The following is a 27355-nucleotide window of genomic DNA, read 5'->3' on the forward strand; positions in this document are numbered from 1 at the left end:
GTACAAGTAGCATATGCACATGCAGAGTATGTTAGTTTGACTTTGAACTTTCTTACTTATTAAAACATCCTCAAGTCACTTGGATCTTGATGAGCCAAGTACAGAATTAAATAAAGTATGCCATTCCATGCTCTCTAGAATAGGGTGGTTTTCTGACAAACAGTTGAAGGACATGGCATATAAATCACTTCCAAGTAGTAAGCCAGGTTTTGAATTTGCAGCACAGAAGTTCCCAGGTGTAACTTCTTGTTTCTAGCAATGATAAAAGCGAGGTAGCATAAAAGGTCTTGCTCAAAGATTCCGTTAGACTATAGTGTCACATGAAATTTATCATAATTTGTTTACATGCTTTATCCTCACATTAAAATACCCACTGAGTCCACCACTTTATGGTGCTCGCTCACAGTCATAGTAAAATCGCTCTGCGTGGAAACTTATGCCCTGCTTCATAGTGTGGCTGTTTCCAGGACAAGACAAATTCTCAGTCATTTGGGCTCCACCTCTCCTCTAACCAAACCACACTAAAATGTCTAAAGGGTTTTTCACAACAGGAGCAGTGAGTTCCTCCACCCTACCCTATTCCCTTCTTTCTAGGAACTGGCAGAATCCCTTCAAACATAGTTAAGGAAAAGAAAGTGGGGAGTGTGCAAAAAAATGACCACATTTTATTGGATGTTATTCATGATGGAAAACAGTGACTTCTAATAGAGCTTTAATTTCAAATAAAGTCATTTTCAAACTTAACTGCTGTCTTGTGGATGAAAGAGGGGTGTCTGTGACAGTTGTATTTTTTTTATAACCTATATCTAGCTCTAAAGTGCTAGCTCTGTGCTGAGTGCATAGATTATTTGTGGTGGTGAGACCCCTCTACTCCAAGGGCCTGTATAGTTACTGTACTTGCAGAATTCCACCTTAAAAGCAATTGGACGTGTCTGCAACTCAGGGAAGGTTTGCTAAGCAATGACACATTGCATTTGGATCTGGAAACATAACATCTGGAAGCCAAATGTTAGAAACAATATAAAAGGGCCAGCCCAACAAGCCAGTGGGGCATTTCTAAGCCAGAAAAATCCTCAGGATGGACCCTGTCCTTCTGTGGGTATTCCTGCCTCTGGTGTCAGTGGCATGGGGCCAGTATGGTGACTATGAGTACGGCCCCTATAACTATGGAGATAACGATGAGTGGGTCAATGTATACCGGCAGGGTTTCAACTTTCAGTGCCCACACGGGCAGGTGATCGTGGCCATCAGGAGTGTCTTCAGCAAGAAGGAAGGCTCCGACAGACTGTGGAACTATGCCTGCATGCCTGCAGCCCAGAGCCTCGGTGAGCCGACAGAGTGCTGGTGGGAAGAGATCAACAGGGCGGGAACTGAATGGTAGGACACTCTGACCCACCCTGGGAGGGCACAGCTCTGATACCCCATTTGGAATGCGGGTGCTCGTACATAGCAATGCCAGTGCATAGCACTGTGATCCTAGCCAGCGGCTTCGCTTCCTGAACACATTCCTCATGATGCATGCGTGAGGGGTGAGCAGCATCTCCTCTGCCTTCTCTGTAGCAGTTTCCTGCTGGAGGGTCTTTGTGCTTTACAAATGCTGTGCCATTTGGTCACTCACAACCTCAGCTGCATGGTGGCTTGGTCTTGCGGCTGTCATTTCAGAGCTGAGAAAACCTTCAGGGAGTGCAGGACAAAGTCGCTCTCAAAAGGCCACACAACGAATCAGTGCCTAAACTGGGGAACAAATTGTCTAGCTCCTGACTCCAACTTCCTGCTCTTATCACTGGACAAAAATTTCTCTTTATCGTGCTGGCTTTTCTCTTCGTGTTTTTGTTGCTAAGCTTTTTGGCTTTAGCCCAGTGAAAGGCAGTTTTTGAGTTATGCTGGTACTACAGGAGCCAAAAATCCACACTAATGAGTGGTGATGGTGGCATATGCATGCACGATAATGATCACAGAAGATGATGTTAATTCCTTGGTGCAGTCAGTTTTGGTGCACTAGATGTTACATTTCCTATTCAGCTTTGAGGCAAAAGTGATCACATTTTGTGGCTGCAATAATACATGGAAATATGTATAGTATTTCATGTTTAGGCAGTATATACCCAGTATTTAATTTTCTTCTGATTTTTTCATAAAATGTGAAATATACTTTTAAAACATTCCAAATATGAAACATCCTTTGAACAAAATGAAATGAATGCAAGGATATTTTCAAATATTGTAAATGGTTTTGCTCCAGAAATTGCAATATAATTTTTCTAGATTTCACATCATATGGGAACAGGTCAACAATAAATGCAAAGCTTCTGCTTTATAAATGAGTTACAATTTTGTCCGTAATTATTCATAGTATTTCATTCACCATGTGATACATTCCTATGGCTGATGCAACTGCTGAGAACTGACCCCATACTTCACTATGGAATAAGAAAATAAAGGGTGAGGGCTGCAAAACAGGCAGAAAAAAGACCCTGTGATAATACTGGGTGACTTCATCATCGTTCTCACATTTATGCAATTTCTACTTATTGCATAGTAAATTTGCTTTAGACCTTTCTGTTGTTCAAAATAAAATTGTTTTCATTCCAAAAATCCCTGGCAGCAATTGCTTGAGTTTGCTTCTCACAAACAGGACACTATGTAAGTCTATACAGAACATTTTCTTCTACTGTCTGGGGCCACATTTGTCATCATGCTCCGTATGCTTAGTGTGCCTAAATCCACAGCATATTATTTAAATCTGATTTCTTCTACCTCTTACTAATCTTTTCACTTTGTCCTTACATGTTTTACTCTTGCCTTTCACCCAATCCTATCTTTCTTCCAAACACGTGTCCTGTCCAACCCCTCTTTAATGTTTTTAACTCTGTTTAACTCTCTCTCCTAGCTTGTGGAACTTCATAGGCACTTCTTCCCTAGCTGGCCTTCCAGTCAATCATCCTTACATCTACTCTTCTGCTCTGTAAAGATCTCTTTCTTCTACCTATCTAGGAGGTGGAGTGAGTTGAGTGTCAAATACACCGAAGTGTTTTGGGAACACACATCTCTTTGCAAAGGTGAATTTGTGAACCTAATTATTTTGGCTATTTCTGTTCATCCTAGCTTTGTCTGGTTGTACTCCACAGTTTTCTGTACTACAGGGCTGAGCTGGTTGCATATTCAGCATTTCATGGAGAGGATTTGCTGCATTCAAGAGCATACCTTGCTGTTCCCAGGCACTGCTGCCCAAGAATCCAGTAGGTTTATCCTGGAAGGGGGTCACAGCTGGACCAGCAGAGAGCCAGCCTGGAGCGTCCAAGGGCAAACTTCAAACTTCAAGTTAATGTGACAACATGGATATAACTTACAGAGCCTTTGATAATCCTACACCTACTCTCTTGGTAGTCATTACATTATTTCTCATAACAGCCTCTTTTTTCTCTCTTCCATACTCATCTCAGTGCTCTTTGGAGCTGCTTCAAGCTCTAAAAAGATTCACTCAGTAATCAACTGGGACTACAAATATGAATCATAATCTCTATCAGTTCCTGTTTGGTCACCTCTGTTTCTGTGCTGATCTTCTGATTAACCGATGTGTTGGTGAGCCATACACCATCCTCATGTCAGTTGAGGCAGCATTCTGCTGAACTAGCTCATCTATTCCAATCCTGGGAGTAAGGACTGTAATATTTCTTCTTCAGCTCTGGTCACAGGGTAGTTTGTCTTACTATACACATTACAGCCAGGGATATTCAATGGTTTCTTCCACCAATAATCACAAAGCTAATAAGTTTTTCCCAAAGGTTAAGCTACATTTCCTTTGCTGTAATTGAGGTTTGGTTTTTTTATTCCTTGCTCTGCCTTCATGCAAAAACACACACAAAAAAAACCTGATCTGTGATAAATTATGTTTGTGGCATTTCACAACTAGATCAGCATTTCTGACTGCTATGCTATGTACAATAGAGACAAACCCAAGAGAGGTTTCTTTAGAAAAACCATCAAACCAAGGAAAGCTTTAGAGAGAAAACAGAGTGGGAATACAAAGCAGAAAGAGGAAGACAATCTCCAACATGCTATTTTCTTTGGCCATCAGTGTTACAGAAAAAAATGGCAGAAAGGATGTGGAGGGTGTTGGACTGGGAGAGCTGGGTGTATGGGAGGGCAGGAAAGGATGACTGGCAGAGATAGTTTAAGTAAGTTTGCTTCCTAAACTACCATTAGGTAGTACATAAACTTCTAGGATTAAATCCATACCATTTTTCATCTTACAGATACGAAAAAAGGATTCAACAAAGAGAGGGTGATTATACGGATCCATACTAGGCATCTATCCAATCATCTATGTACTTGCACTTCTGAAGAGAGCATGTTCTTTTGTGTTTTGCTGAATAGACACAAAAACCTGTGAATGTCTTATAAGACTCTCAGGAATATTTGGGTAAGAGATTGGATTAGATGACCAATTTCTTTTCAGCCTTCTCAGCTCCATAAATCTATGAATGTGTTCTAGTTCAAAGTTCAGTATGCGGACAAAGGCTTTGCTGAATCTGTCCCAACAACTCAGTACTGGCTCTACTGCCTCTACAGGCTAGCTATCTGCAAACCAAGATGCTATTCAGCTGGGAGCAAACCTGTTCCTGAATAATTTGGAAATAATCATGTCTTGAGTATGCAAAAGTCCTCAGGATACCCTCTGGTTCTACATAGTCCTTCTAGTTATTTATTTGCTGTGACCTCACAAGGAACTGTGCCTCTTCAAACCAAATAAAGTGGATGTTTATATTTCAATTTGTACTGGAGGAGATTTGACCTTGGGTAAATATTTCACCAACTAAGAAAATGTAAGGTCTAAGCTGGAGAGACTGCTTCATTGCTTCCCTGGATACTACAGAGATGTCTCGACAGACCAGACTTCCAATGAAGTATTTAAGAAAAATGATTTTTCTTGGCTAAAAGCGAATATATGAAAGGACAAGGTTGAAACAAACAAGTAAACTAAAACTTGCAAGTGAAAGGCAACATTTCCTTCTAGGAGAAAATGTTTGATTTACACATTAGAGAGATGGAACAGTGCTATATCCTCAGCATACTCCCAGTTATCCATAAGGCACAAAATAGAAAAGTTTCCAGCAAAGAGCTATTTAATGCATGTTTATTGCCTTTTTTCCTTGTTTAGACTTATGAGAAAGTGTTTGGAAGAAACTCTGAAAAAACAGATGTCTAGATTCACCCACCTCATCCCCATTCCTGCTTTTCTTTGATTTCTTATTCCATACACAAACACACAAAGGCATACACGCAGACCCTTCAAGCAGGCATACAACCCAATTTCCTATAAACTGGGTGCAAAGATAAGACTCAAGCAAAGGAAGGAAATGTCTGTAGGAGCCTCCTGTTCAGACAGAAGGCTGCTCACCCCTTTGTTCTCCATCTCTGACAGTCAAGCTGCCTTTTAAAATATTCCCATTTGCACTATCTATGTAAACATTAATTTTTCTACACTTTATGTTAAAGGGACAATGCTAGAGGCTTTTAGCACATCTGCAGTGGCCTGAGTCCAGTGGGAGCACTTGCAAAGAAGAGAGGTCTTTAGGTGGATAGGGAGGTCTCACCAATGGCTGTGAGAAAAAGATCGAGAGTGGAGTTACGAACTTGCCTTCTCTCTGAGCAGTGAGGAGAAAGGAAAGCCAGCACCTACCCCTGAATGACTATCGGTCTCTTATGAGGGAAATAAAAACATAGCAGAAGTTCAGAATGAGGTTTCTTTTGATATGTGGAAGCAAGTGACAGCATGTCTGCTCACCCCACAACAGATAGTAAAGACTACTTTGTAGAAGTGGCCACCGGAGACTGGCACGGGCTAATCAAATGAAGAGAAGTAGTTCCCATAGTCTGACTGTCAGTGTTTCAAGTGCCCTGAGCATGTCCTCAGCCATTTATCTCTCCCCACTCATTTTTAATAGAAGGATCATTAAATTAGCTTTCTTCATGCAACTGACCAAATTATACAGGGGAAGGACAGTCCATAAAAACCACTCAGGACAGCATGACAGGGCCTCCCTTCCAAACCGCCAGAAGTTTTGGAAACTGAAAGTAACAGGTTTTGGTGAAACGACACCAGAGGAAAACAGCGTGCCTAGTATCTTGTTAACACATGCCTCCCACACTCTGGACTCAGTCTTAAAAGCTGCTTGAGGTTAGGCCAACTCTGTCCATGTGCGCTCCAGGCGGGATTGCAGAAGAAAGCATGTATTTTTATTGCCACTGCATTAGTATGTCATATCTGACATAATATACAGATCCATTCCTCTCTGACAGGTTCCAGAGAAAGAAATTAATTGTAAAAATTTTACAGAAGCCATCTGCTCTACAGCAAAAATAAATAAATAAATAAATAGATAGATAAATAAATAAATAAATAGATAGATAGATAAATAGATAAATAAATAAATGAGTAGCTTTTGGAAGTATGTAGAACTACATTCTCAGTTTACCCTGTTATAAGGAACAAGCTGCCCTTTATGCAACACGACCAGGTGTCTACTGTGCTGTGTGACAAACTGTGTTTTTCCAGAGAGAGGCTTAACATGGGCTCAAAAGTATTGCTGCAGCTTGACAGATTTACTCCTCTACATGTCACCATCTTCAGGGACAGTACATTGCTCCGGCTAATTTCTAATGTATCTGAAGGACAGTGGGTCTCAGATAAAGCACTAGATGAGGCATAACACACTGGGACACAGTCTAGCAAAGAACAACAAGATGCAGACATAATCAGAAGTTACCACAATTGGCACTTCAGTTCAACACAATACTGCTGCAAGCACCTGATCTGTCTTCAGGTTACTGAGTTGAGTCCAGGATCCATACAGTGGCTATCAACATGTACAAATCCTGTGGGATGGTTTAAGCAGATCTGTAGGGTGAAACAGCTTGTGCATAGGGCCCAAGTTCCATACATGCATTTTGAGTAGGTCTGCTTCAGATCAGATCTAGTCTGGCCCCATGTACTTATGCAACCATGGAAGCTTTTGAATAAATATTCTGGTTAAATCTCATCTGCAGCAAATTCAGCTTAAATGTTCCAAGATCTTTATACAATGGCAAACAGCAGTAAGCAGGGATGAATGGGAGACTTATTTTGGAAGTGCAGTCCTGATGTGAACTAAACTGCTAACATAAACACCTTCTTTGGTTGCTTGCCATGACAAAATCATACAACATTAATTATTGGCCACTTCAGAAGAAGATGTGGTGTGTGAGAGGCTTTTCACAGCAGCTGCAGCAGGCAGTGAGTGGGAAGTCTCAGCTACCATATCCTTACCTGTTACTACACAGAACGCCCTCCAAAAATAAGGCTTTATAGTTTACTTATTCTCCACAGAAAACTCTGCAGCCATTTCCAGCGAACGGGGAAAGGGCAACATCCCATTCAACAGCACCTGACATCTCCTCACCAATCTGCCCACTCCTCATCTACTAGCCAGCTCACCTCCTCTTCTACCACTATCAGACCCAAAAGGCAACTTTTCATGCAATCCAATTTGAGCCAACTAGAAAAATAAAACAACCCATCCATTGCCAAGTTTCATCCCACATAGTTCCAGTTGGTTTCTCATGCTTCTCTGCATTCAGTTTCCAAAAGGTATCTTCCTCTCTTCTTAGCAGTGTCAGGACTTTGAGAGTACAGAGAACCCAGCAACATTTCCAAATTATTCTCTTTAACAAGAAGTGCTAAAGAGTAGGTCTGGTGAAAAAGGCCATTTTTTGACTTCGTCATAAATCAAAGGATCTGAATCACTGTTTTTGATTCAGCTTAGGAGTTTGAAGATCTGCTGTGACACAAGTAGTTAGGATAGAGAAGAAAGAAATCTTCACAGGTTAAGACTTGTTTTCAGATTAGTATGTAGAGTATCTGACTAACAACGTACATGAGGAGAAGGCTGATAGGTTGTTTCACTTGAAGCATTACTTTTGGATTGTAGGAAAGAGGCCAAATGGGAAAAGGAAGGAGAAGAAGAGATTTTACACAAACTCACAAATAAACATTCCATTTTCTGAGAGCATTTCTTAATTTTTGGATGATTTTGAGTTGCAAATTAGGAAGATGAGAAGAAAAATCATCTTGCATTGTCTCAAAGCCAAAGAAAAGTGCTTCAATTTCACCATTATCTTTAGTCCTCTGAATCAAATATTGAGCTTGAAAAAAAGATTGCAGAATTTTATGTATATGCGACAGAAGTAGAGAGGGAATAAATGAACTAGGGCTTAAAAGATCACTTCAAATGTTCCTTTGAATGTTTTTAAAATACAATAGCAATGTAATTACAAGGAATGATTTATTCCCAAATACACTCTGCATCAAAGAAAATAATTTTTAAGAAGGCTACGAATGTATGTAAGGAAATGGGGAAAAAAATACTCCCACTATTACATCTATGAACAAGAGCTGTAAAATCTCCTAGGGGCACAAGGAACAGGGGAAATGACTAAATGGGAAGGGGAGAAGCAGAAGAAAATGTAAGTTCGGTTCTACTTCATAGATTAATGCAGAAAACTGCTCATTTTGCAACAGGTACAACCATTTCCCTATATTTCTGTGCATCATCTTTTCTTCTATCAGGATAACACCAATCATCTGAACCTATCCAATATGTTTACACAGAACCTTAGCCATATGTTCCCATGGCCTATGTGCCAAAAAAAACCAGAACAACTTCCTATCAAAGTCCTGATGAAATCTTCTGAGAGTGAGCCAAACCGCTTTACTTGGTGTGATACCATAGCAACTCAGAGTCCCCATCACTACTTCACTGCGGAGGTCTTCAGAAGAGCCTCAGAAAGCACAGCACATATGTGTGGCCCCAGCAAATTGTGAGATGTGGGGAAGCAAACAAATGTAAATAATACTGCCCAAACAATGCAACAGCATGGAGGGGACATACTGAAAAGACCCATGGTTCAAAGGTGGGAGCTGAAAGAACTGGATGGGATGGGAACCGGACTGGATGACCTTAGAGATCCTATCCAACCTTGGGGATTCTCTGATTGTACAAATTCATCTATGTGCTGGTCAAAGCTTATCCATTTTTCAGCTTTTGTATTCAAGACCTTGAGACTCGAGTTTTGCAAACATTACCACCTGTGAGAAAGGAAATGGAAGAAACTGAATTCAAATAATTTTCTCCAACAGGGAAGCAATGAGGATAAGAGCGTCCTTGAGAAAATGAATGCTCAACATCTGAGTTAATAAGCTGTCTGTTTTCATGCTTTGTGAGCTATTCAAACTATGGTTATCACTTCAACTACCTAGGGTATCAGTGTCCACATACTTGCAGGGTGAGCAGAAAGAGAGGTGTGTTCTTGAAGATCATGCATATTCTCCTTGAAGATACTGATTTAATTATATGACAGATTTCCTGAGTACACAGAAAACATGAAGAAATAGATTTTTCTTTTAAAAATCCCATTACAAAAAATTTTAGTCTTATAATTTTGTAAGACATGGCTTTCAATTTTCCTCTTGTGATTATTATTAATTCATCATTTCATCTCCAGCCTGTAATGTTTAGCATTGCTAAACGTCATTGCTTTCTCCTTGAAAAACAAATTATTGAGAAAAGAAAGAAAAGAAAGTGCTGATCTTCTCATATAAAAGATCTACTAAGGATTCTTTTTGTATAGAAGCAGTTGAGAAAATGACCCCAGTGAACTCCAAATGCTCAAATACCAACAGTCAATGGACTACTTTGAAGTAAATCTCATGATTTGTAAATGATTGAGAATGGCAACAGCAGAACAATTTCTTGCCTCGTTTACATATTGGAATGATTAAATACATAAATACATAAAAACTGTTTTAAGTGCAATGTAATTGCTGAGACATTATTTGTTAACTATTGCTGCTTTATTATACAGTGCTAACTAAATATACAGCAAAGCCCTCAGCTCCTAACCTGAACCAAAAAAGCTGTTTTCCGAAGTGCTTAAAACCATCAAGTAATGTGAGACAATGTTTCCTTACGAGTTCCCTTCTTGTTCCTCTTTCTTAGGTACCAGACCTGCTCAAACAACGGGTTGGTGGCTGGTTTCCAGAGTCAGTATTTTCCATCTGTGCTTGACCGTGAATGGCAATTCTACTGCTGCCGCTACAGCCGGAGGTGCCCATATTCGTGCTGGTATGTTCAAGCAGAAGCCAAACCTATTAACCCTCTTCCTCAGCAGTTCCTGGAAGTGTCATTGGCCACTAATCCCATCTACATCCTTCCTTAAGAGAAACTTAACTGCATTTTATGGTGCTAAAAAATCCATTTACAGTCTGACCACAGGCTTCTTGAGGGATGTATGACTAAGGGAAATGAATGAGAGCGCTATACAGTAGAATGCAGTAGCTAGCCCTAAATGAACAAGTCTGAGTATCAGCAGCAGTCTAGCTGGAAACTATGACAGGAGTCTCCAAAGTGAAACTGCATTTCCAAAGTCATATAGCTCCTGCTTCCTGATCCAGTAATTTCACAGGAGCAGGAGCATTTCTATGCCATGCTATTCTGCTGTAATGACTGACTGTAGTGAACTTCTTTCCAGCTACCACAGAAAAAAAATCCTCTGGCACATAGCTTTGGATTTTTGAATTTTTATAGCATACAAATTGTTCCCTCTGTCAATGCTGTTGGAAGCCCAAAGTCAAAACTGATCTTGATCATAGTCAAAACCTAATGAAAAGGTGGTCTCACCTCAACACCCAATCACAACTGGTGCAGATAATCTCACAGAGACTAAGAAAAAACGAGCTTTTTAAGTGGAGCTTCCAACTGGCCCCAACTGTGGTTCCTCTAAACTGAGGGGGATGCACAATAGCAGACTGCGTAGAGAAAGCTCCCATTGCTCCTGTCCATTCTACGTAAAGGAACTCCTAATTTTAGGCTCCAGGGCTACTAATCCAGCTATTCATACTGATACAAATAACAAACCCTCTGAATTAAAAAAAAAAAAAAAAAACCAAACACGAAAAAGAAGTGAAAAAATCCATGTTTGAATCTTTGCTTCTAGAACTCAGCTTTGAAGTATATTTCCCATTGAGATGTGCACAAGCTCTTTACATGCCCGCTGGTCTTTCTTTATCTGGCTGGCTACTGGCCAAAACCAACAGCAGCGCCTTGCTTTGCAGACTTCATTCTTGCAGAGGAGGAAGATAGATATTTTCTATTTATTTTTTATTTTTAAGGATATAAAATCACAGGAACTCTATAAAAGTCTTTGAACTTTCTTCTGCTTGCTCTCCAGTTTTACCCTGCCTACGGATGTTCTCCACCTCTGGATTTATTTACACAACTGCCCACACTCTTCCCTCCAAGGAAAACTAACTTTTAACCACTTCTTCCAAACTCTCTTACTCCTCTAATATTGCCTATATTTTCAGTGAAACAACAGAAATCCTCTCTGGCTTCTTTAATTGTTGTTGACAGTTCTGTAGACGTTGTCTTGACAACTTGGAACAGCTTTGTCTTGCAAATTGCCATCCAGAGTAGTGCAAGCCCAAATATAAATGTTTAGGGTTACTGATGTCTGACATTTTCATCCCAGCTGCACACAGACTCCTATATTGTCCAGTGACAGCACTTCATTTCTTTGCTTGGAAGAGTGCCTTACACAATTTGCAGCTACAAGTCTTTCCATGCAGACAAAGCAGCATTTCAAAGGCAGGTGAAGTGTTTCTGTCCCTAAGAAGGGAAGAAGTCCCACATGCTTACATTTGTCAGAGTGGAGAGCTGAATATCACAGTTTAAAATCTCTGAGAAGGTTTTCACAGATCTTCACCTGATGTGTGAAAAGCTTTTGGGATGCACTGTGTTATCATGGGTTCGTTATAGAATTATTTGGCACCAGAGTATTGCCAGCTTTGCTTACTCTGTGACGGCCCAGTTTGTTCTGCTCAAGCCAGTGGTCTGTCTTGCCACTTTCATATCCCCTCTCACTTTAACAGTCTGCTGCACAGTGTCTTCTTAAGAGTCACATTTGAAGTTACTCTTTTGAAGTTTGCATATGGCACCAAATTGGAGAGAAAAGCTGACACATTAGAGGGTGAGCACTTAGAGGGACCTGCACAAGCTGAAGGAAGGGGCTGACATTATTATGAAATTGAACAAGTCTTGCTTATGGGAAAGAAAAGCTCCTAGTAACAATATAGACTAGGGACTGACTATTTGGAAGCTTCCTTGTTTTGGAGGACGGCAACCTGCACAGCAGCCAGCAATGAGCCCTGGCAGCTGGGAGGATCAGCAGCACCCTGGGCTGCGTTAACTGCAGGGCAGCCAGCAGTTCAAGGGAAGTGATTGTCCCACTCCAGCCAGCACTCATGAGGCCACATCTAGATACTGCATCCAGTTCTGTGGTTATCTCCTGATGTAAGAAAAAAGTCAGTCAATTAGAAAAAGCCCTGCAGAGGGGCAACAAAACAGCCAAGAGATAGAGCACTAAACCTCTGAGCTGAGGAAAGGCTTGCTCACTGTGAAGAAGGAGCAGCTGCAGTGGGCCTGAAGCACAGCCTCCAGTAAGTACACACTGTTAAGAGGATGGAGTTGGGCCCTTCACAGTTATCCATAGTGGGAGGACAAGACATAACTTGAACCAAGGAAGATGTAGACTGGATATAAGGAAAATATTCTCCTCTGTGAGGACAGTGAAGCAGAGGAGCAGGTTGTTTGCTGGGGCTGTGCAAACTCCATCCTTGGAAGTTTCCAAGACCAGTCTTGAAAAAGTCTGGAGCAGCCTGGTCTGATCTGACCTCAGGGCTAACCCATCTTTGGGCAGATGCTGTACCAGACACCCCCTGAGGTCTCTTTCTGCCAGACTTATCCTGTAATCCCAAACAGGAGGAGTCCACTGGCAGACTTACATCATGCACCAAAACTATCCCTTCTCTTCAAAAGTGGTCTCCTGCTCATTGTATGCTAGGAACAACACCTTTTCTGTTTTATTCCCTTTACTCTGCCCCACTAGTATCTGGGGACTGATAGAATATAAGCAACACGAACTGCAATGTGGTAGCATGAAACCCCATGCCCAGGAACTGCCTCTGCTACAGATGCGACTTGCCTGAACAGCTAAACAACTATATATAGCAACCAAACTTCCCATTTGCTAAGCTCACTCAAAAATCCACTTCCAATGACATTTCCAAGTTATCGTTAGAAACCCTCACTTACACATCACACTTCTAGTCTGTATCTTGCACTCGGTTTAAGAAACATTTGCCACAGAGACTATGTTTTTCAAACAATCCACAAAGCAGTTCGAGACTACCACAGCTAGTACCTCAAAATGTATACACATATGAAACACAATAAAAATATGCATGAGTATAGTGCATTATATATAACAGTTTCTACTCAAGCCTATAATTATATTTATTCTTTTCCAGAAACTAGTTGTCAAAAAACAAAACAAAACAAAACAGCTGTGGAGAAACAGCTAGTCAAGTCTTGCTGACTCCTATTTCTTGGAAGCAGATTAATTACAAGCAAAGCATCTATCAGTACAGAGCTATGTGGAAAGTATGTAATGACTCTGGTACCTCATGGATCATGTGTGATGCATAGGAAAATCCATATTAAAAAAAAACAACAACAACAACAATGCACACAGCATAATTTCTTAGGAGCCTTGAATTTTAACTTGCAATGAATTGTGAAACCAGCTACAGGCAGAAAGGCATATCTCAGGAAAGCTGAAATACTGAGATACAACAAAACCCCTTGCTTTAAATTAGTTCTCATCTTGGTATTTGATCTCTTCTTCCAGCTGTCTGCTTACATGTCTCTCTGGCAAATATGTATAAGCAGTAGTACAGCTGATCCTCATGTATGGTTTTTCTTGGCTCTTCTTCAGGACTATTTGTCCTTAAATGAGCTGTTTTCTACAATGAAAGAGACAGTGTTTCCCCATGAATATGAGCCATACAAATGGTTTGTTAGAATTTGATCCACTTTTTACAGCTGGAATCTTCTTTGTGTCTTGAGTCCCACTGACATTTATTGAAATACTACTTTAGAACTCCGTCATGCAGACTGAAATGCACTTTAAGAGTTTCCTTAGTTTACTTGGTAGCATCTATATCTCTATACTTTATAGCCCAGCACTTCTGTTTCACAGTTCATCTTCTCACCATTAATTCCCAGTTTACCTGCACAGTAAGCACATACTGCAAATAAATATACTAGTCTCATAGTTTTGTACTTGCTATTTTATTTTTTCTCTGCAACTACTTTATTTCCTTCCCCATCGTGCTAAGCCTTGCAACAGATTCTGCACATTTTTACCATGCTGAAAATAATCAACATTCCCCACAGGAGGCAGAAAAGGTCCAATTATTTTACCTGTCTGGGGAATTTTACCACAGTAAAATAAATTGTATTCTTATTGAGACCACAAAGGAAGCAAATCCATTGCAGATACAGAGACAACATTATTAAATGGTCCCACTAGACCTCAGATTTTTCTCTTTGCCAGGAAATTGAAAGCTTGACTCCGTACTCTCTAAAGAAAACACATGTCACAGAAAAACCCCAAGTCTGCACAGATTGTTTATGACTGTTTTCCCTCTCCAAACAACCAGCAGTGCATGTGCCAGAAGGTCTGTCTGGAGCTGTGGCTGCTAGCTGTCACAGTGACGTTATCCAGGCAAACAATTACATTTTCCAAGAGCTATGAGGATTAAAGAACTTATTTGTTTTCTTGACTCAACCAGCTCCCAAAGCCATTTTCAAACTGATAAGATCCTAAGCAGGCTTACCAACACCAGAGATATAAAACTAGAAGTGAAGTCAGAACACACGTGGCAGAAAATTATGCCTCTGGACAACTCAATTCCTCTCCACTCTTTTTTACCGACTTTGTTGTCACCCCAGCAAATACAACCTTCCAGTCCAACCTCCAGTGACACCTTCCACGGGTATTACAGAAGAAGCTGGCTAATGCTATTTCAAACATGTTTTTCTTGAAAAATGGGCAGAAGGTGCCCTGATGTACATGATGAATTACACAAGTAAATTCTGTAAAACATCTGAAAAGGTATGGCTATTCATGGGACACTCCTTGTCCCCACAGGTCAGAAAGTTAATGTTAAAGCTTGTGCTTTCCTATTGAAATAAAAGAGCTCCTTCTTTTGGCTGTAGCTTTGTTGGGAGAGTTCAGCAAGGAAGAGGAAAAAGAGGGTTAAAGAGCAGTCATTCATCTTGTTAGTGTTGTAGTTGCACAAGAGAAAAGGCCAATGCACTCTCTAACAATGTAATTACTAGCAGGGAATAACTATATTCAACAGCTGGAGCAGGAAACCATGAGCTGTACCACTGACTGTCTTTGATATTTTAAAAGACTCATTTCTTTTGTCCAATTCATATCTGAAGGCAAGGCATGTCCAAAGTTCCCACTTACTTCCATAAAGGGAGGCACATACAACAGTACAGAGGTCTCAGTGTGACTAGATTTTCTTATCAGCGAAAAACAGATTCATGATAACTATCTCTGAAGTCAATTGTTAAGAGTGCTAAGGATCACTTTAGCTTAGCACAAAACATTCTTCTCAATGCTAACTGCATAACCCTGTTTCCTATTAATCCCTAACACAGTAATTCTTCACCATGGAAAATAAACAACATTACTACTTTCAGACTGAAGTAATAACAACAGTAATCCCGTAACAGATCCTGCCTTTATTTTTCTGGTTTTTGGGGGATCTTTTTTTTTTTTTGGGGGGGGGGGGGGTTTGAGGTGAAGGGGGTTCTTGCTTTAGGCAACATTTACAGGATTATAGTAAAGTATATCAGAAAAACTTGGGTATGGGGGTGGGGTGTGCAAACCAGTGTAAAGAGATACAAACCTATACCAATACTTTTCTGACAGGTTTTCTTGCCTTCCCTCGTACATATGTTGCATTCACTTATGTCCCTTCACAGAAGCTTATATTTCCCAGCTTTTAATGTAGAACTTCTGTTTCCTGCTCTCAACAGTGCCATAACTGCTTCAAGTGTCTTGCATTCAAACATCTTACAATGAGTACTATTGAAGTGGATTTGCAAGGCAGAATCACAGAATGGTTTGAGTTGGAAGGGACCTTTAAGATCATGTAGTTCCAACCCCATGCTGTAGAGAGGGATACCTCCCTGTAGACTAGGTTGCTCAGAGCCCCATCCTGCCTGGCCTTGAATGCCTCCAGAGGGGGGTCATTCACAGCCTTTAAGGCGCCACAAGCACCACCATTTGGTCATAGAGGCCTCAGATCAACCCAAACAGCAGTAGCCCTTTTGTCTCAGCACCTGGCAATTCTCAGGCTACTTTGTGTTTCCCTAGTCCTTTTTTTTTTTTTTTTGCTAGGAGATCAATGCTAGAAGTGGTTATAGGGCCCTCACACAGGCTGATGATTGTTCACAAGAAGGCCTGGTCCTTGCTCTTCCAGACTTCTTGTGGCAGATAAAGCCTCCCAAAAGGGGAAAAGGTGCCTCCTCTTTGATTTTTGAATCCTCTCATGTATAAACCATAAATTGCCATCCGTAGCTCACAAATGCTACCGTAGCTCACAAATGCTACCATGTTTGTGAACTAATTCTCCCTTTCAAGACAAAGAAATCAAGTATAAGATATATCTATGCATTAAAAACTAGATTATGATCTCTCAGGGGAGATAAATTTTGTGAGATTTCAAAAAGAGACACAGACCTGTTGGAGCACATCCAGAGGAGAGTCACAGAAATGATCCAAGGGATGGAACACCTCTCCTACAAAGATAGGTTGAGAGTGCTGGGGCTGCTCAGCCTGGAGAAGAGAAGGCTCCAATGTGTGACTTGATAGCAGCCTTTCAGTATCTAAAGGGGAGCTACAGAAAATGGACAGACTCTTTAGCAGAGTCTGCGGTGACAGAACGAGGAGAAATGGTTTCAAGCTTCAAGAGGGTAGATTTAGGTTGGATATAAGGAAAAATCTATCACAGCGAGTCTGGTGAGGCACTGGAACAGGTTGCCCAGAGATGTGCTGGATGCCCTGGAGACTTTCAAAGCGAGTCTGGATCAGGTCCTGGGTAACCTGATCTAGCTGAGGATGACCCTGTTCATTGCAGGGGAGTTGGATTAGATCACCTTTAAAGGTCCCTTCCAACTCAAAGGATTCTGTGATTCTGTAAAAAATGGGGAAAATAGAGAAGGGTTACTCAGCAGAGCCCTGCTGTGTGGATAACGAATTGCATTTTCCCTCCAAAGGATACTGCACTATCCAGATGACCTTGGGTTAGACTGGCTTAAGGGAATAATTCCATAAATGAGTACAGAAAATATCAAATCAAAAGAATCAGACAAATCACACAGACACAAGTGAACTTGAATTTTGCTTTCACAGCACTAACTTTTCCATGCAAAATGAATGGAGTTAGTAGGCATCTGTCCATGTAACAAGAACATCTTCAGAATAGTTCAAGTCCTCTTAATATTATTATTATTTTGTAATTGCAAATTTGCTTTTTGAATTTATCTTAGTAGAGTTGCCAATGAGTGGCTCAACAGAGTGGAGCTGTTAGCATAGAGAAAGAGGGAAAAGGTAATAGGAGCAAAGAAAAGAGAGGAAAGCCTCCCTGCTGTACCCATTTACTTCATAATAACACTGATTGCACTGACTGCTTCTGTAAAATGTTTGTAAGACACTTCACATTTATTCACCAGTTTGTCATCAGATTTAATTTTAAAATGGAAAGATCATTAAACAAGTTAAAAGGACTGACTCTCAGTTATTAATTTCTGCCTCTGAGTAGAGCTGAAGTAGCTTTTTAACCTTGTGTTTTTCTGAGTCTGGTCTGCCCAGCACATACTGCTGGTCAAGATTACAGAACATTTTCCTTGCTGAATGCCAAACAGATGTTATGAAACACATTTGGTAGAACATATATAAACACACATCTTAGTTTCTTCTCAAAATAATAGCCCAAACAAGCCCAAAACTCTGAAATTGATGTAGGAATGTGAAATGAAATCCTAGTCCATACCTGATTCTTATGTTGTATTTTAAAAATCTTCTGTGACCCATGAATCTTGGAGGATGCACTCTCAGGCACTCAAGCTACAAATTAGTAAACTATATATGGAGGATCTCCTCTAGTGTAGGCAAGCAGTTATGTTACTGAACTTTCTTACCTCTAATGACAGTGCCCACATGCCCACATCTGCCTTTTGGGAATGATCTCACAGGTCCCAAACAGTATCCATTGAAACTGTGCTAGTTGGGGCTCACTGACTGAGATAAAGACAGTTCCTACAAGAAAAAAAAAAAAAAAAAGAACTTTTTTTTTTTAAAGCCAAAAAAGAGTAACAGCAAAAAGAGTACACAAAAAAGTGATGCACAATGCACTTCTTCACCACCTGCTGACCAATGCCCAGCCAGTCTCTGAGCAGTGGCAGCCCCTCCCTAGTCCTCTTCCAAGCAGCTCCCCCAGTTTTATTGTTCAGCATGACGCCACATGTTTGAGGCATTCCTTTGGCCACCTAGGTCTGTTGTCCTGGTTCAGTCCCCTCCCAGCTCCTTCTGCACTCCCAGCTCCTTGCTGTGGGGCAGCCAGCATGAAAAACTAAAAGTGTGTAAGCACTGCTCTGCAACAGCTAAAACACTGGTGTGCTATTAACATTATTCTCATCCAACATTATTATCAATTCTAAATGCACCGAGCTACTAGGAAGAAAATTGACTCTATCCCAGTCGAAAACTAGGAAAGACAGAGATTGTTCTTGGAATTTACAAGCCTAGTCAATCAAATTACAGTGCTCAGAAACATTCTCTAGTATTGTTAAATTTACTAGTATAGTTGAAGTCCCTGTTTCTTGTTCTCTGGTTATGGATCCAGAAACATGCTTGAGTTCCCAGATTCAGACTCATAGCTTCACTCACGCATGCAAAGAAATACACTGAAAAAAATATGGGTAGCAAAGGTCAGGCTTCGTGAATTGTATTAGAGTTCTAGACACAGAGTGCAGAGCCCCAAAAGCAGCTGTTGGACAAACGGAGGTTATTGGCAAGTTGGCTATACCAAGGGATCGGCTTATGCTCAGGTTAAGGTTCTTAACTGGGAAGGTGTATCAGAGATTCAAGTCACAGACTGTCTAGGCAAAAAGAAAAAAAAGTATTCAAATCTGTTCTGTAAACTGTCTGACCTTGACGAATACAAACACATGGGAGCATGAGAGGAAATGTCCTGAAAGCAGAAATGATTCTGTCAGCTGACAGAATCAGCCTCCAGTCAAAACAGTGGATTAATTATGTTTGCCGTGATTTGGAAACACATTAAGGTGACAATCTTTAGTCTAGGAAAAAACTACCAGCTAAGTGATGAGAAGCCATGATAAGCAGTTTTGTAATATTTTGTAATTATTCTTTGTCCAGGTTTGAGTCATTTCCCCTAAAATCCACAGTGATCTCATTTCAGACTTTCATGGGAGCTGGACTGAATATTGCAGCTCTGATTTTCCCACCTGCAGAGCCTACTGATGACTCTGATGAATCTATTCATCTGTCCTAAAAATTGCTGGCATACACATTTTCTTCTCCCAGACTGCAGTAGCTGCCTCCACGACCCGTGAAATACTGCAGCTCTTTTCTTATCAACAGCACAATGCTGCACAAACCTCCAGCCCTTGGTCACAGCTTTGACAACGAACACCATGTCCAGCCCTGATCTGCTTCCCACACACATTTGGTGTTTCTTGTACCACAGCCTGTACTTTCACTGATGGCTGTCATAGCCAAAAGGCAGAAGGCATGAGAATGGGAGTTCAAAGAAGTGGACTGTTGAAACTTAGGACCTTGTATGGATATACCAGAGTTTGACGTTTAGTCTAGTTTTTCATTTGGTAAGGAATAGTGAATTGTTAGGAATGATGTTATGATTTTCTTCCATTTTGAAAAGCTATGAAAATGACCCAGAATTAAGTCAGTTCTACTTTGCAAAGATTTAAAAAGCATAAGACGGGGAAAACAAAGTGATCATAAATACATTCAAAATACACAGAGAGAGATGGCAACTTCAAAGAATTTTTTTTTGTTATTGGAAGTATGTCTATGAAAATGCAATCTGATAGAATATCTTCCAAAGCCAGCCACTTTTCAGGTAAACTTTCAATTTCTGAGAATTCCAACAGTTAGTGATTTGGGCCTGAAATACCAGTAAAGCACCTAATTTTAAAAAATTAAAATCATCCCAATAATCACATTCCTAGCAAGTAAACTATTTAATCTTGTGCTCACATTCTGCTGATTTAAAAATATGAAAACACAAATGACTGTTTGGCTGGGGTGTGCTAGGTTCACCTTCAAGCACTGTTCTAGTACACTGCTGCTGGGCTGAATGAAGTCAGAAAACTGGCTGTTGGGATTTCTGTACAGGCATCCTAACTCTTTCAGTCTTCACAGGAGGGCAGCCAGCCATTTCAAACGGGACGGCGTTTCCCTTACAGGGGACCTGATTCTCCCTGTGCCACTCTGGAGCAAAGCTGATCCAACACCACCACCAACTCTCACGTTAAATGGTGTAATGTAGGAGAAGATTGAGCACCCGGTTTCCATTCCTGATCTCTAACATAATGTTGGCATAAATTACTGGTCGAGGTCCCAGCTCCTCCCAACATCTGTTCATTAATGTGTAACGTCTGTAAAATCAAGTACAGAATTACTTTTGCATTTCCCAAGGAAGCAGCAATCATAATTTGTTTAATAAGTACATAAGCACTTTGAGCTTCTAAGAGAAAATACACTGAGCAAATGCTGTCCACGTCAATATTTTTACATCACAAGATAGACAGAAAATTGAAAGAACAAAGAAGAATGGATTAATTGCTATATTCCTTAACTATAATTCAAAAATGGATAAATGCTTATAGTTGTTTGGCGCAGCAACATTGACAGAACGTTACAGCAGCTACCCAAGCAGACTGATAAAAGGAAAATCCCTGCAGTAAAAATCTAATTAGTAGACAAGCTTTAAATTCTTGCTAGGGCTGCTTCTATCCTACAACTACATATATATATATGTCCACAAACAATATTCCAAGCTGCTCTAAACAATTATAATAGCACATTTGTTCAGAAAGCTACAAAAATTAACTGTGTAGAAGAGAAAAGCAGCCTTACAAGTAAAACTGCATCTTGTAGTTCTATTAAGAAACTAAAACGTTCAAAGAAACTGGAAAATAAACTACTTGAGTTGCATTCAGTCAACTGGACTTTTCTATAAGATTGTGAATTGCTTTATCCTCTTTTTCCTTCACATAAAGGTTAACAACAGAATACCCGGGGCACTATGGAGAAGATATGGACATGATGATGTACACTTATGACTACTACATCCGTGGGGCAACAACAACTTTCTCTGCTGTGGACAGGTTTGTTTTTCATCTATTTCACTAGGAAAAAAAAGAAGAAAGTGACAGATCTTCCTTTCCTACTTCCCCTAGACAGTGCATGGCTACACATCATCTGCTGTGATACTCAGCATTAGGCTGCTACTTTTGAGGACCTAAATCCACAGTGCATGAGGCTAATAGTCCAGGGCTGTGTGTCAGGAGAAGTGGACCTTCATGGACAAGGGATCATCTGTCTTGTCCATTTGAGTAATGAACTATATGGTAATGGTTACATCTGAGCTCTGTAAAGTACAACACATCTTCAAAATTGTTACTTACCTATTTCGAGCTAGTATCTATTTTAACCCAGTAAATCCTCAGACTGGAAAAGTCTGGCCTTTCAGTGGATGAGGGACTCATTTTGGCCCACCCTTCTTCGAAGAGAAGCAGAGATTCTGCCAGCATGCAAAGAGAAGATCACACCGCCATGTGAATGCAGTAACTTGCCCTTATCCACTGTAACACATTTCTAGCAGATATGAGCTCACACCAGGAATTATTGTTAATGTGATACACGTGAATCCCCTTCCAGAAAATGAGTTTACTAATTTTCCTTGATCAGATCTGGCCATTACTTGTCATGTACTATTCCTCTTGAGCAAGGCTAGTGACGCTACAGTCGTGCAAATGAGCACATGATTGCTCTGCTTGGTTAAAAACATACCCCCCTCCCTCTCTACTATGCACAATTACAAAGTTTTAGAATTTGGACCAAACATAAACTCAACAGTGCTGTTTGTTTTTAGTGAGTGTAAGCAGTCACAGAAATCTGACTGTGGAAGACTGCTCTTGATTCCTTCATCTCGAGCTGATCTTTAATTCATCAGTTCTTTGAGCTATTTCTCTGCTGTTGGTTTTTAATCATTCCAGTCCTCTTACTTAAGTCCAGTATATTAAAGTATTTGCTACCCTACACAATGCAGACACAAGACAAGGCACACTGCCTGGACCACTGTTGCCAAGCCTAGCTAAAGGAGCAGAGAGAGAGAGAAAAACGGGAATTCAAACACACCGACATTTCAGGCTGTCTCTAATTACACCCAGAGGAGCCAAGATGCTTTTGTCACTGGGATACTTTCAGCTTGACAGAGTTCTTCTCAGAGATCCCCTGAGAAAAAGGATTTCCTATAATAAGAAAGCCTTTCCAGAAATGATAACACACCATCATACTGGTCCAGATCTATAGACATACTTTGCAGACTAATATTTGTTGCTCTATTTATTAGCAAGTTGAACCTGTGTCTGTAATCTGTTCTTACAAGTAGAAGAGTAACTTTCACAGTTAGCTGACATAAAAGTATCTCTGCATCCTTTTAGATAGAAGACTGTAAGGGACACTTTGTAAGACTGCAAGGGACACCTCTACTCTGCTTTTCTGTTTCTTTTGGGTTTTTTTTTCCTCATAAATATTTCCCAGTGCTATTCCTAATCCTGGTTTCCCAGTGCCCTTGTAGAGAGCAGGACAGATAACACAGTGTGCTCTCCAGTAACTGGATTCCAGTCACCCTCAATTGGGGACAAGGGCAACATCAGGAGTCATAAAGACAAAGTTGGAAAAGAGCAGCTGAGGGAACCTTTGCCTCTGAGCGGATTTCTGCCTGTGACTTTTGAAGGCTGTACACTGTGGGCTGGCAGTGTGGGACTGACCAAAAGCAGAGGCAACACCACAGGGATGTCAGGAGACACATCTCTACACGTTGTGGGACCACAGGACCTGAAAGAGGGAATAGCCACCAGCACCTCTGTTCTGCCACTGCGGTGACAATAGAGAAGAACATAAAAGAGTAGCAAGTGAAAACTATAAAAAACACGTTTTACAAATGCAATCTAAGAAGTTTTTTTTTGAGCTAATGTACTCTCAGAGATCTCAGAATGCCTAAAACCAGCTTGTTCTGCCTAGTCCTGCTATATCAGTTTGCAGTTCACATTCACCTAGTGGCTTAATCAGTGACTCTCTCAAAGCTCAGCACAGTTTGCCATCCCATAGTTATTTACAACTGAGTAAGGCAGAATAAGAACAACAAAAAAAAACCCTTCTCCCAGTCCCAGCCTGTCAGAAGCAGACACGTGCAGCTTGTCAGTGTAAGCACACTGTAAATTTTGAGATTGCTTTTTATCTTCAGGCACATTAAAGTTGTGCTCATGCTATTTACCCCCTGTCAGGGAATGTTCTTGAGCTAACAAGAAGCACAAAAAAACGCCTTTGAAGATATTTTAGTGTAAGCTTTCCTCATCACTTCAAACAGCAGGTATTTTTAGATATAAATATATATATACTTTTTTTTTTTTAAGAAAAAAATGACTATACCTCTGCTTTTGAGCTAAAAGTCTCTCTGACAATAGGTGCTACTTTAGCAGACCATCATTATGATCCATAAAATCCTATTAATCCATGGGTTATCTTTTCTGTTTTTGTATATCTGGGTAACTCAGTGACTGTGTTTTTGAAAAGCACACAATCCAAATGAAATCTTCCTAAAATGAACCTAAAAATTTATTTTGCATTACCAAAGTAACCTTTGATAAGTCTTATGAGAAAAAAAGAAAAAAAAAAAAAAAAAAGACAAAAATCTATCAAGAAAAAACTTTCAAACAAAAAAGAACTTGCTGATGAGTATGAGACAAACCCAATTCCAAATGGCACTCAGCATTAATCTCTGAATCAGCATAGTAAAATTTTCAATTAGAAAAAGCTGAAATGAGAGGCTTTATGCTCATATAGAGCTGAAGAGTCAAATGAATCCTGCTGCAGGACACACTCACCCAGGCAATGGAACCACTGAACAGCAGCCCTTATAACATCTGGCCTTGTGTCTGCAGATCACTGAGTAGCAATGGGTTCTTCACCAGTCTCCTCACCACTTGGAGCTGGCCACCAGAAAGCTGGGTCTGTGCAGGGCTCTTGTAAAGAAAGCTCCTGTTGAACTCATCTGGAAGCACTGCCCATTCCATGTGTCAGGTTTACAAGACCACCACTAGCGGAACATTCAGAAACCTTTTGGTGCAAACCCATTACCAGTTTAAAAGACTGCCGCTATTTTTAAGGACTGTGCTTTAGACCAAAACGCCCCAGTAAGACTGCACTAAGCAGCCTAAATTGATCATTTGCACTGTGTATGCTCCACAGGAGGTTAGTATTTGACCCTCTAAACTCACGCCTTTTGGTCAAAGGAAATATAATGAACAATAAGCTAGGGTGGAAATCTGCAGCCTGTTATTTGATACCAAATCACTGGCCCCCACTGTTGAATCCTCCTGTGCCAGCCATGCTTCTAACAATTGTTGGTAGATATTCTATCACTCCACTGAGCAAAACCAGACATTAAGTTACTCACAAACCAGTAAAAGCTCGTTTTACACTTGTAAATGTTTTCTGTCTCACATGTGACTTGTGGAGATCAAGAATGAGAAGAAAGTTTAATTTCTCTTGTTATTGACTCCCTCCTATCTTTCACACAGGTCACTAGCTAGAAGACATGAAAGAGAGAAAGAGAGAAAGAGAAAAAGAGAAAAACACAGAGTGTACAACTTTCCTCTTAGAAACAGCTTGAAACTCACCTATTTTACTTCATTCAGACTCTGGAGCAATGGATCGTACTTCAATAACTTCTGACAGAACCATCTTTTAACACTTGAACACCGATTTAAAGTTAATTTAGGACTGATCATTATCAATAATCATTGTCTTCTGAAGGATATTCAGAGACCTGATTGGACTAGATGATCTCAGTGGTTTTTCAAACCTTAATGATTCTATGATTATTCAGAGAGCTGATTTTCTTATTCTGTAGAGGAGTGGGAAAGATTCGTAACTAGCAGTTATATTCAATCTCCTTCTACTCTATAAAAACACGAAGCACTCAGAAGAAACACAGCTAATGGTAGATAAATGTTTTTGTTGCCACAATACCTTGTGTAAAGTTGTTCTTACTCATACAGTGTTATACTCTGCAGTTGCCATTGCCATCTCACATCTGTTCTTTCTTCTCTCATGCAGGGATCGTCAGTGGAAATTCATTGTCTGCAGGATGACAGAGTATGATTGCCCATTCCAGAATGTTTAAAAATATTGAGTATACCCAAACTGGAAAGCTTGAGGATGGACAAGATGTGATGAGAGTCAGTGATTATGGGTGAAAGGCAATTAGGCTCACAAAAAATGTAGCACTCATCAGCTGTCTGTTGAATAATACAATTCTTCCCTCTGGAGCTATTCAATAAATTGCCAGCCCACATGCTTGCAGCAGAAGTTTTGGAGGATTCCTTTGAGCTGCACTGACAGTTGTATCCCCCAACTAATACTGCTTAGGACACACACATGTTAATGCTACACAAATCTATGTTAATATCCTTTTTTTATATATATCCATATATAGCCATTCTCAACACATAGAACTTTTTTCACATAGCAACTTTATATAAATTGCTTTCCAGCAAAGTCACTCCAAATGAAGTGGAGTGAAGGATGCTATAAACTTTCCAGAAAGCAGTAATCTTTCCTGCTTTCCACTTCCTACTTGGAACCAACCCAATGATCTCTACTAGCTTCTCAGTGTTTAGTAGCTAAAAGTGTGCAGAAAGCAGTACCAGCAGATCTTTGACAAAATGCATTTGGGGTTACAGCCTCCAGCAAAACTTCAATGCTACAAATGTCTTCCCACCATGGCGAAATTCCAGGTATTTAAAATTGGAAGATGTCACTAGCTGTTTAAAATCAGTGCAGATCCATCAATAAAAACAAAAGCCTAACCTAGCTTTACTGAGAGTAATTTATATTGTCCTAAAAATTGTCAATGACATAACTAATTGGGAGATCTTTTCTGGGTAAACCCAGGAATAGGTCAGGCCAAGCCACTCTCTCGAAAAATATGCATACTGTATTTGTCTACTTTTCATATGGACTGGGTTTCCACCGTGGGGCCTGAGCCACCTTTGGTAACATATTCTTGGCTTAGAATAGACAAATAAAGTTAACTATCTGGATGACCTCAGTTCCTCTGCGTATATCGTTTCATGCAAAGAATGAGCTGACCATGTTTTCAAAGCTGCACAGCAGTTGTGCAGCGGTATTCCAACAAGAAAGACTGTTAGCTCTTCCAGGAAGATCCAAAGTAGGATTTTTGCTTTGGAACATAATTTAGGGTTCAGTTTCTTGGCTCATTGATTCAGTGACAAACTTAGCAGTTTCAGCAGCACTGGCTCAAGAGCCATGATGATGCCAGCTATCAACTTAAGATTATAAGCTTCAGAAGAAACGGTGTCAGACAGTCAGTTTCCGAGCTCCAGGCACTTTTAACATATTTACTAGCATACTCTCAAATGTGAGCATTCAAACTACACTTGTCCAATAAATGAATAATAGATTTGGCATTGCTATAGCCTCATTTTTCTTTCAATTTTACTTTTTCTACAACAACTTACTCATTTGCACACAAAGACACTGTCATTCTCAGAGACTGTGATGGTAACTAGGGAGTTTTTATGAGAGCCAGTTTCTGAGACAAGCAAGTAACAAAATAAAAGAGAAATTAAAAGGAAGAGAGAAGCTGGAGAAGATTGTTAGAAGATTGTTGCCTGTGTAGACAGGCAAAGGAAATCATGAGATGAGCACAAGAGGAGAAGGTACTCATGCAAAGAAGCTGATAGAAAAGGACAGGCACTATGTCTAGGCACATTTGTGGGAACACCTGCCCTAGGGATGGCAGTACATAGTAAATCCTTCTCCTGCTGCAATCTTTACTTAAGCTGCTCTCGATTCTGTGTGCACACTACGGGTTCATGGAGTCCTCTGGGGTGACAGTGTAAGATCAGCTAAGAATCACAGAATCATAGAATTGGAAGGGACCCACAAGGACCATCGAATATAACTCCTGGTTCCACATAAGCACCTCAAATCCAAACCCAAAGTATGAGAACATTGTCCAAATGTTCCTTGTATTTTG

At 40.3% G+C, this 27355-nt stretch overlaps 1 protein-coding gene across 1 annotated transcript; it reads left to right on the top strand.

Moving 5' to 3' along the window:
* Window positions 1–1034: 1034 nt before the first annotated feature.
* DPT (dermatopontin) lies at window positions 1035–26783 on the top strand. The gene is made up of 4 exons (XM_052665567.1): window positions 1035–1377; window positions 10038–10163; window positions 21285–21392; window positions 25411–26783. The coding sequence occupies exons 1-4, from the start codon at window positions 1079–1081 to the stop codon at window positions 25475–25477; spliced, it is 600 nt and encodes a 199-aa protein (XP_052521527.1). The 5' UTR covers window positions 1035–1078; the 3' UTR covers window positions 25478–26783.
* The last annotated feature ends 572 nt before the right edge of the window (window positions 26784–27355 follow it).

Source organism: Tympanuchus pallidicinctus, unplaced genomic scaffold (genome assembly GCF_026119805.1).
Source record: "Tympanuchus pallidicinctus isolate F22 unplaced genomic scaffold, pur_lepc_1.0 scaffold10, whole genome shotgun sequence".
Classification (NCBI taxonomy): Eukaryota; Metazoa; Chordata; class Aves; order Galliformes; family Phasianidae; genus Tympanuchus; species Tympanuchus pallidicinctus.

Coding starts and splice junctions, on each gene's coding strand:
- DPT (XM_052665567.1), top strand. CDS start 1,079: ATGGACCCTGTCCTTCTGTGGGTATTCCTGCCTCTGGTGTCAGTGGCA. Junction 10,164..21,284: donor AGGTGCCCATATTCGTGCTG/GTATGTTCAAGC, acceptor CTTCACATAAAG/GTTAACAACAGAATACCCGG. Junction 21,393..25,410: donor ACTTTCTCTGCTGTGGACAG/GTTTGTTTTTCA, acceptor TCTCTCATGCAG/GGATCGTCAGTGGAAATTCA.